Source organism: Gymnoscopelus braueri (genome assembly GCF_963280865.1).
Source record: "Gymnoscopelus braueri genome assembly, chromosome: 7".
NCBI classification, from domain to species: domain Eukaryota; kingdom Metazoa; phylum Chordata; class Actinopteri; order Myctophiformes; family Myctophidae; genus Gymnoscopelus; species Gymnoscopelus braueri.
The window spans coordinates 28,962,238-28,973,505 of record NC_137608.1 but is presented as its reverse complement, the minus strand read 5'-3'; the positions used below and the strand labels follow the sequence as shown (position 1 = coordinate 28,973,505).

At 43.5% G+C, this 11,268-nt stretch overlaps 1 protein-coding gene across 1 annotated transcript in view; it reads left to right on the top strand.

The window, feature by feature from the left end:
- Positions 1 to 11,268, top strand: part of LOC308088979 (netrin receptor UNC5C-like) — a gene marked incomplete at its 5' end in the record, with an annotated part of 146,180 nt that overhangs the window by 113,622 nt on the left and 21,290 nt on the right. The window contains 4 exon segments of the mRNA XM_080433560.1: positions 380 to 571; positions 4,335 to 4,552; positions 5,660 to 5,795; positions 7,290 to 7,377. Of these exon segments, the coding sequence (XP_080289686.1) occupies positions 380 to 571; positions 4,335 to 4,552; positions 5,660 to 5,795; positions 7,290 to 7,377 (634 nt within the window).

The following is an 11,268-nucleotide window of genomic DNA, read 5'->3' as shown; positions in this document are numbered from 1 at the left end:
ATTAAGATAGTTCTTAATAGTCCAGTGTCAGCTTCCTGAAGAGAGAGGGATTATCATTTCTGTGTTAGCCCATTTTTTTCACACACTTTTCTGCCTTGCGCACATTTCTTCTTGAGAAGTACCAATTTATTTTTTCTCTTTGTATAATAACCCCTCTCTCTCTCTCTCTCTCTCTCTCTCTCTCTCTCTCTCTCTCTCTCTCTCTCTCTCTCCCGCTCTCTCTCTCTCTGTCTCTGTAGTATGAGTGTTTGAAAATTACTTTCGAGAAGAGAAATCTTTTTAGCCATTTTCCTCTGTACAGGTACAGTATTAGTGGTGACGAGTGACATAATAAAGCATAACAAGTGTCTTTCCTATCTTTGTCTCTGACTCTCTTCAGCTGCCCCCAGTACGGACGACGTAGCGCTGTACGTGGGCGTCGTCATCGCGGTGATCATGTGCCTGGTCATCTCGGTCATCGTGGCGCTCTTCGTGTACCGCAAGACTCATCGCGACTTTGACTCCGACATCATCGACACCTCCGCGCTGAACGGAGGATTCCAGTCTGTCAACATCAAAACGGCGAGATCAGGTGAGGACAGACACAGGGCGGTGAAACTTTATAATCTTGTTACACTATTATTATTATTATTATTATTATTATTATTGCTATGTCTGCTTCAAACAACACTGCTCGAAGGAGAGACTAGGGGAGAACGAGGGAACCTACTTTGTCCTCTAATAAGAAAATGCCCTCTGACTGAACCCCCCAACACCATACTGTAGAAAGAAGAAGAATTATTGTCAGGGCAGGGCAAATGTAATCTGGTTTAATACCATCTAGACACTAACACAGTGTGTATACATGTCCTGTTCGTAGTTACAGAAAGTCAGAGCGGCCCATGCCTCCACCTGGGATGGATGTTGTGTTTGATAAGGGATGTGCTACTCGTCTCACTGTCAGGTGGAAACCTCCCATGTCCCCCCAAAAAATACGTTACTTTTCAGGAAATGGAAAAAGATAAAAAGTAGAAATTTGGAGATTCAAGGTTTCTGCCTGACAGCGACATAACTAAGAAAGAGGGTGTAACTCCACCAGAAGAACTCTCGTTGCCCCGATTTCTGCTTTACGCTGGTGCTGATACTATCGGTGTGTCACTAGCTGGCAATCCATACTGTCTGTATGTGATTCATCTGTCTCAAATGGACACCATTCACTGACATGCAGCACTCTCTCTCTCTCTCTCTCTCTCTCTCTCTCTCTCTCTCTCTCTCTCTCTCTCTCTCTCTCTCTCTCTCTCTCTGTCTGCAGTGAGATCCCAGGCAGACATTAGTTGTCTATCTTTCTATTTAAGTGGAGTCATATTTCACTCAGGTCCTTGTCCATACTGTAGCTTCAGCATCTCTAAGTATATGAGCTGAGGGCGAGGGGAGGTGCGGTGCATATACTGTAGATTCACACAGCAGACAAGCTGACGCGACACACACACACCGCCCTCATCTCATTGTCTCTCTCTCTGCTTCTTCTGGCTCCAAAAGCTGCTTCCCTCCGCCCAGTGGTTCACAAGTTGTTTTGTTCACCCCAAGGAACACTTCAGGAACTTCTATCTAATGGTGTGTGTGTGTGTGTGTGTGTGTGTGTGTGTGTGTGTGTGTGTGTGTGTGTGTGTGTGTGTGTGTGTGTGTGTGTGTGTGTGTGTGTGTGTGTGTGTGTGTGTGTGTGTGTGCGCGTGTGTGTGAGCGAGATTGAGGGCTGATTGACATTGCATCAGCAAACCATTAATTGTCATTCGTTGTTGAAAGAAATCTTCAGATTACTAATTTCAGAACCATCTTTTCTCTCTCTCTCTCTCTCACAAATACCCACACCCACCCGCACACACACATGCGCGCACACGCACACACATTCTGGCATTCTGTTAGTCATTAATTAAATTTCAGCAAGGATGATTTGGCATGAATACCCGCTGGCTTTAAGAGTAAACAGCCTGATGAGAGAGGGAGTGTTTGTGTGTGTGTGCGAGAGAGAGAGAGAGAGAGAGGCGAGGAGACTGACTATGGGACTTATAGTATACATCTCATCTTAGGCCAGGGTTTTTGTTTTTCACAGAAAACCCTGAAAAAAGCATAGTTACTTAACATAGATGACCAGGAGAGAGAGGATGGTGAGAATGGTTGAAGTTGAAAAATGCATAGTATAAAAATAGACAAAACAATCCCAAGTCCCTTTTTATGGAGCATTCTACAACGTAGCTTAGCACAAATATCGAGCCTTGTAGATGTAAACAGCATGCTGGCAGACTTAACAAATGAGTTAGAAAACAACACTAACATAAAACATTATACTCCAGGCACATTTCTATATGTAAGTTGTGACATTGCATGTTGATGAGCATGTTACACTAATCAGCTAATCACCTTGTTCAGGCCCACGGCTAACGCTAACCTTTTCAATGATTAGCCGTGAGAGGAAAATGGAAGCTCAGAGTGTCCATCCTCCTTCATGTAGCCACTTAGACACATAATGTAATCAGCGCTCGTGTGCATGTGTAGTATGCCATACGAGGTGCTTGATTGTGTGACAGTGAATATGAGCACGTTTGTCCCTTGGGTGGACTGTACGCAATGTCCATGTTCTTCGTTCGTGTGCGTGTGTGTGTGTGTGTGTGTGTGTGTGTGTGCGCGCGCGCGCGCGTGCGTGCTTTAGCATGCAACACTATACACATGCAAATGTCAAGGTATAACCATGGGACGCGGAGCATTGTGTGGCATGACAGATAGATGCTGATGCGCTTTGCAATTACCGTTGCATTAGTCGCGACAACTCAAGGGCAAACATGTCGCATGTTGAACATCTTGTGGCGTTAAGAGAGTGATTGAGATGAAAACATGACTGCTAATTAGCAGATACTCTGTGAATATTTTTGCCTCAGGGTAACATTATGACACATGCTATTCTACAGGCGACGGGAGTGAGAGAGGAAAGGGGCGGATTGCAATAACCACAGTGGACTTGATATTGAGAACATGCTGTTTAATTAGCAGAATCTGCATGCTATCCATCTAGGTATACGTCCTACTAGGATGACTCTGTAAGTTCCAGTGCCATGCCTCACACCTAGGGGCACGAGGACGCACACTTAGAGAGTGGTTTTCAGAATCATTATTGAAAAAGAAAGGCGTGCGATTAGCACAGTCCAAGCAGAACGACGCTAGCCGCCTGGGTGAAACTAGTGCAGGGTTTCAGTTAGCTGAATAAAATAATTACAGGGCCGTGGCTGTGCCTCTAAAATGTCAAAGCCACGGCCACCAGCACTAAGCAGGGTCAGTGGCATTGGTGTTTTTGTGGTCAGAGAAGGGCGGAGTACCTGACACGCAGCAGTGAGGTTCATCAGACAGATATTCTTATATAAATATACGATATATATTATATGTACAGTTAGATGTTGTGAAAATTAAATCCGAAAGACCTTGATAACTTATTAGATAAGTTAGATATAGATAACTCTTTTCCATCCTTCCGTTTAGCTGATCTTACAGACGCTGCAGCAGCTGTTTTCATCAAATTATCTCGATTTACTTCTCCCTGATCCACATATCTCATCTTCTACATCACAGTAACCTGAATGTTGTGGATGAACCTGGATGATCATTTCACAGGTCCTCTAGACTAGAGCATACATGGGCAACTGGCGGCCCGGGGGCCACATGCGGCCCCCACCTTCACTTAATGTAGCCCGCAGGTTAATATCGGAATACTGATATATTATTGATTTCAGCTGTTGCAATTCCAAACATGACCGCTTCAATTACTTCAGTCTATATAGGTAGCTTAACGACTAGTATTAAAATACTATTCTTTTTTATGTGCAATGTATTTGTATTTAAGTTCATTAAGTATTCAGTGTTCATAAGTATAGCTAAATGCATTTGAAATTAAATACAACATTTACTTTTCAGGATTCCAATTAAAAAATTGCACCAAAAAAACTCAATTCCAGTTCCAATTCAATAATAGCAAAAATAGCAGATCTACAAGCTCAAAACGCGTCGCACTGCGACGCGTTTTGAGCTTGTAGATCTGCTATTTTTGCTACTTTTGTGTGACATAGAATGGTGATACAGAGATAACTACCCGACAGTATAATGTGGCCCTCTGGAGTGAGTGTGGAAATATAGTGGCCCTCTCCGTCATCAAAGTTGCCCACCCCTGCTCGAGAGTCTTTCAACAAAATCTCCATGTATTTTGGCCGAGTGTGTCCTACTGTATTAATAATTACGTTATTTCCTTATTTCTCTCTCTTACTGCTCCTGCCTCCTTCTCTCTGGCCATTGCCCCATTGCCTCATCCCTAGCTGATCTTCTGACCGCGCCTCCTGACTTGACCAACGCTGCAGCCATGTATCGCGGCCCTGTGTACGCTCTCCATGACGTTTCGGACAAAATCCCCATGACCAACTCCCCTCTGCTGGACCCTCTGCCCAATCTGAAGATCAAAGTGTACAACTCCTCTGGCCTGGTCACACCCCAAGATGACCTAGGAGGGGACTTCACGTCTAAGCTGTCTCCTAAGGTAAGGCTGCGTTCTGTCGCTCAGCAGTTAGAAGTGGTCAAACCCAGTGCAAAACACCAGGTCAGGTTTTATTGTGTATTGTACTGCCTTGCCCCAAGCTGTTTTAACTTTACTGCGACAACTTAATCCTCATTTCAGAGCGGTGTGAGCTAGCCTTGCCCCGTGGCAGCGTTCCCAGAGCAGATACTAACAGTTTCTTTCCCTGCTTTGTCTCGATAAGCAAACGAAAAGACGCAGCTTGTCAGATACATTAAATGGCATTAAATGGTGAAAAGGGGGCTGATGTGACTTCAAGCAGAATCACTCAGCTAAACTCAATGCAATAAGTCGAATACATTAAAGGCCATTAAATGGCTAAAAGAGGCTGTTGTAACTGCAAGCAGAATCACTCGACTAAACTCAATACAACTACAATGAATGAAATCGTCTACGCTTTTTCAACCTTCAATCTTTCTCTGCTGTCAATGACCTCTACAGTACCCCCCGTTTTACCAAGGCTATTTACAAAGAAAGCCACAAATATGAGTGTTCAGAACCACATACTGGCTTGACAGAATAATAGACCTGCAATGCCTTGGCGAATTCAACTGAGTACACTACACTTACAGTACATAGAATCTTAGATATTATAAATGCTGACGCAGTTCACTCTGCATCTATTAGGCTTCATCGCTGGACACTTTCTCTCAGCTGTTTCTTCTTGGAGGTGGATGATACTGTTCCCTTTCTTTGTCGAAAAGAAAAAAGTGCTTGTTTTTCTTTCTTTTCCTTTTAACCCATTAAAACCGGGAACGCATAAGCGCGTAGCACCGAGTGCCGCGCTATGAGCTTGTAGATCTGCTATTTTGGCTGCTATCGTTTTGGGGGTCCTTGACTTGAAAAAGTTTGAGAACCACTGATATAGCAACATAGGTTTTTTTTCAAAAAACTGTTAGGATTTAGAAGACATTTGTAGAATCAGAACCTCAGGCCTTAATGGGTTAAACACAGTACCACGGACACTCAAAACTCTACCTCCATGCACAGTACTATTCAATGTATTATATGACATGTCCTATGAACCATGCTTTGCTGTCAATCCCCTCATCTGTGCTGTTTACTTTCCAGGTGACCCAGTCTCTGTTGGATAACAGCGATACCATGAACCTTCGCAACCAGAGCCTGGCGCGGACGAGAGATCCTTCCTGTACCGCACATGGATCCTTCAACAACCAGGGAGGACACCTCATAGTGCCCAACTCTGGTAACATTAAGCCTTATTTATACTGAGTTGCGTGGTGCCGGTCACACACCAGGAAATAGCCGATCTACAAGCTCACAACATATTTTAGCGCGTTTTAGTTGTGAGCTTTTTGGTGAGCCACATGGCACACAACCAAGTATAAATCAGGCATTAGTACTCTCCACACAATTCTATTAATCACCTTAATGATGATTAAGGATTGGTAGTGACCTAAAGGCTGATTTATACTTCATTACATGACTCTTTCGACCCTTTTCATTTGACAAAAGAATTTGTTTTCAACTGAGAAAAACTGTCAATGCGACACCTTTTTTTCCCAGTCGAAAAAAATATCATTTTTGTTGAACTACACAAGGGGTCAAAGTATAAAACGGTCAAAGTATAAATTAAAGCTAAAATAAGCAGTATCTTTGATGGTAACAAAATGACCTCTAGTAATGTGAAGCATTGACCATCCCAAAAAGTCAAAGCACTGCAGTCTACTGCTACAAAAGTTAAACTACAGTCATGATAAAGTTATATAGTACTGTAGCTGAAGGTGATAATAGCAATTTATGGAGCTTTGTTTATGAACTGAATGGCCATAATGCAATTGATAGTTAAATACTAGACACAATGTTAGTCTGTGGTTTTGGAATCTACTTACCCCAATGATCTGCCGTATGATTTAATGTGGGAGTTTTCAGGCTAGATTAAAATGTCTGCCATTGACTATCAATCACATTAAAAGCAGTGTGCATGGAAACAAGAATGTTGAGTGACACGTGCTGTTCAAAAGCAGCTGGCAGCAACTGTACAATATCATATTACAATTCACCTAATGCAATAATTAACTCAAGTAGAATTCCATAATGAACTCTCACAGATTGATTGATAATCCAAGTTTTGTGCATTGAAATCAAGAAATATGAGGTCAGAATTCATGGTCAGTTAACACATTCGGTGCCAGAGTTTTATTTAAAAAGTGTACGTTGAGTGCCAGAGATCTCACCGTTTGTAACGCTACGCTGTTTACAGCTGTGGACTCCACGACGAGCACCCGATTGTAAACAATATATGCGTGCACGATGGTGGCTGGTCCTGGCTAACGCCTGGAACAATAACATCTCTCGCGCGAGTCACCATGGCGGAGTGATCGCGGATCGAAAATTAGTGGTTTTCCGCACTGTAAAAAGTTAAGGAAATATGGAGTTTTTTTGCAAGGAGATAGAATGGGATCGGACAGGAGCCAGTTTTTTTTGGCACAGTGATCCATCTGTCCCTTCCTTCTCAGAGTCACCGTGGGTGATTCCAGAGCTGCGCTAGCCCCCCCCTTGTGGAAAAAAACGGAAAAAACGAAAAGATTGATATCACGTAGATTCCCGGTTTTGGCACTCAACGTCACTTTTTGCAAAACCGTAGATTTACGGTTTTGGCACCCCAAGTGTTAATGTTACATTTTGAAATATTCAGCACTGCATGTCTCTTCGCCTTTCCTGTGATTCCCTCCTGCAGGTGTGAGCTTACTGGTTCCAGCCGGGGCAGTGCCTCAGGGTAGAGTGTACGAGATGTACGTGACCGTGCACAGGAAAGACAGTGTGAGGTGAGTCGTCCATATCCTGATTGTTTGTGTGGTAGTAGTATGGTGAGCTTTACCCTGTCTGACATGAGCTTACGGCACACAGCGAGGGATTGAATCCATGTTGTTATTTTCAGTCGGTCTCGACACCCTCCTCTGCATTGTGACTCAGTCGGTAGCAGTCGATCGACGCGGCAGGGGTCCAAAATAATGATGCCAAGATGAAAACTCTTGCCTTTTCAGAATTGAGGACACATTAAATTGTCTGGTGTAACATTAATGTTCTACAAGATCGCTCAAATGCATTTATGCTTTGACTGCTTTCAGTTAGTCGGTTGTTTTGCCATCATCATTATGTAGAATATGTAATGTATAAAATATGTCAGTTTCTATCATTTAAATTATTGACATTTGTAACCAACATAATGATTGGTTATCATCTGTATCAGAAGGGTGGTGGGGTTTAGGCAGTAGAGGGCTGTGATTGGCAACCAGCTGAATGGGGCTGGATACCAGACACTCAAGCAAAAAATGAAAAAATAAAAGTACATTAGGTGCATGTTATGGAAAAGAGGAAGACATTTTCACTAAAATGCAGGACATTTCTGTTCAATTCTTGCAGGTAGTTTAAAGTTTTACATTCTCTTGCTGGCAAAATTTAAATGAAAGTAGTGTCCTTGACGTTGTTTGTTCAAAGACCACTGAATACACACACACACACACACACACACACACACACACACACACACACACACACACACACACACACACACACACACACACACACACACACACAGTAACCGAAAACAATGATGTCGACTGACCTCTAAAAATTGTGATTTGGTAGAGATGTAATTTCATGTGGTAGCACTCTGTCCTGCCTCTGTTCTGCTTTGCCTCTCAGAATACTACAGACTCCTACAATGTCTTTACACAGAGCATAGTTGGAGACTGACTGCTTTTTTACATGTTTCCCCATTTCTGTAACAACATACAGTAGCTGAATTAGGGTAAGAAGCCCAAAACAGTAGTCGTTATATACTGCATGCGGTGAGCTTGAAGAACACTGTTACAATACAGGTCAAACTACCTCGTATGCATTCCACCCACGTGCGCTTTCTTCTTCGCTCTAGGCCTCTCGAGTCAATAGCAGTACATAAGAACTAGGGCCCCGTACAACATGCTACAGTTTACCTTTGAGTCAACTCTCTGTCTTTATCTCACAATGTACCACAGTTTACCTCCGAGTCAACCCTCTACTCCGTCTTTATCTTACAACGTACTAATAGTTTACCTTCAAGTCAACCCTCCAGTCCGCCTTTACCTCGGTCAATAGTTTGGATTCATGAAAAAAAGTAAAACACCTTCACCGGCTTCACATCAAACAGTTAGCAAGCTAGAGCCAATCACGTTATCTCATCAAAGATCAAAGGCAGAGAAAACCACGTTTCATTCCACCAGCATGCAGGCCGTCGACACTAACTTAAGATATCTTCTGCGTCAATGTAAGGAAAGCTGCGTAGATAATATATTGATCATCAATAACCATTTTACAGCATGAAGACTTGATGGCTCCTTGCATTAGCAGAGCCAAGGTCTGCAGTTACTGAGTGAATAGTATCACTGAATATTTCCCAGTCTAGTAAAATCCTCAGTGTTGATTTAACCATTTGTAGCTCCTAGAGTGTACAAAAAACATTTGTAAACTCTCAGAGTTTAATTCATTTTTACAGTGTGTAGAGTCTCCCCTCCCCATGTGTGCCCTTCCCCGGTCAATAATGGGCTCCAGCAACATGGAGCCGCTGAATCAATAATGCTGCTAAGGATTAGTGGCCTCCTGACATTAGGTGGGCTTAGCACCGTTACAGAGTCAGATTCATCTCCTGTATCCATGCGGGCTCCTTTTCAGTCAATAAACATCTCTAGCAACATCTCAACGCTATAGAGTTGTACTGAGTACTGAGCACATGGAAGAGGAATGCACGGGTCAGCATTTGGAGCAGGGGCATATACTGTATACAGTACGTACATATGCTAACGTGTGATGCTTTTTTTGGTGTTGTAGTCTTTTATTGTGGTAAATAAGTCCGTGACAAAAGCGGTTTCGCACCACAATGTGTTTATTCACAGTGAAAGGGTGCATGCAAGATCTCCTATTGTAAAATAGTATCAATCAGTTGATACAGTAGAAAAAAGAGAGGGGAAAAAAGGACCCTTACAAGTTAGAAAAAATAAAAGTATTGTATGGATTCGGTGATCTGGCTTCAGAATGGATAGTCCAGTGGCAATATGTTCCCTTGTCATGCATTGATTACTATATTGTAACTTATCCCATTTAAAACTGTATTTTACACTCTCATCCTCTGTATCTATTCTATCTATTCCACAGTTTCCCCACCTGCCCCTGTGTACACTGTAGAATCCCCAGTGTTCATTTATCCACTCTGAAACCCGACAAATGTAACCAAATGGGTTACATTTGTCTGTGTTACATCAACTAGACCATACCCGGTGAAGTGCGCAGGCAAAAGTAGTTGCAAACGTGGGGTTATTGCACGTCCTACTGTGCATACATACATATACATATATGCATATACACACACACACACACACACACACACACACACACACACACACACACACACACACACACACACACACATATATATTCTGTCATGCATTGTACTTATATTAGAATGAATTGATTACTACAGCAAAAATAATTATACAACACTGTTATTACAACGTGTACAACTATTATTTCAACTTAACAACAACAATATAATTATGTGCATGCAGATATGCACGTAAAGGGTGCACATTCAACAGTGGAGAATGTATGGGCGTCCTTAACAAAGAAACGCTCTCCACCATTCGTTGCGATACGGGGCGACCGTGTTTAGGGGCGAGACAATTAGGCGCAGATTGCTCACCCCAGACCGTTCGGTGCGAGCCTGGGCGACCGTGTTTAGGGGCGAGATTGTGGAACGGTCGTATCGTTAGCTTGTACAGATTTTCGGAGAGTCGACATGGTGTAATGGCTAGATGAGATTAACTTTTGTGTCTCTGGTGGAGAGATTTACGTAAACGCGACGTGCTACCACCTTTGCACGAAAAGATTGCATTGCATTGCATTTCATGCACACACTCTCTCTCTCACTCTCTCACTCACTCTCACACACAGCTCTCTCTCTCCCCCTCTCTTTCTCTCTCTCTCCCCCCTCTCTCTCTCTCCAGCCATCATAAGCATGGCGAGATTGTCTGATTGAGACTGTGTTTGACATAAAAATGCGAATAAACAGCTGAGATTGTAAATTGGGCGAAGCACGTTCAACACACACACACACGCGCGCGACCCGTTGCGAGTGCTCACACACACACACACACACACACGGTACTGCGGCCCGTGGCCCGTCGCGAACACACACACGGGCGTCGCGCAAACACAAATAATGTACATTGTGACATGTCACACGTGCCTCCCCAACGTGCATGCGCATGTGCGTGTCCACGCATACACGGGCGCGGACCCAAGTTGTGGTGCGATCATCTCACACACACCACCACGGAGCCACGATGTAGAATGAAATGTGACTCCCTGGCATAGGCATGTTACTCGCCCGCCCCCTCCCGCCTCCCGCCCCGGCCCAGAGTGGGCGGAGTCTATGGTGTGACAGAATTTGGTGTTGCCATGTTCGCCTATTGTAAGCAGTTTAGGGGCAATATTGGTGGAAGTGTGTTTTTGGCGTTGGTTGTGAAAGTGCAGGTGGGTGTGGGGACGCGTTGTGAGCTTGTAGAGCGGCTGTTTTCCAAGAGGCAATGTATATGTGTGACGGTGCTTCGTTTGGCCTTCTTTTCATAGACCTTGTTGCTTGTAGGGCTCGCTTCGTTTGGCCTTGTTTTCATAGACCTTGC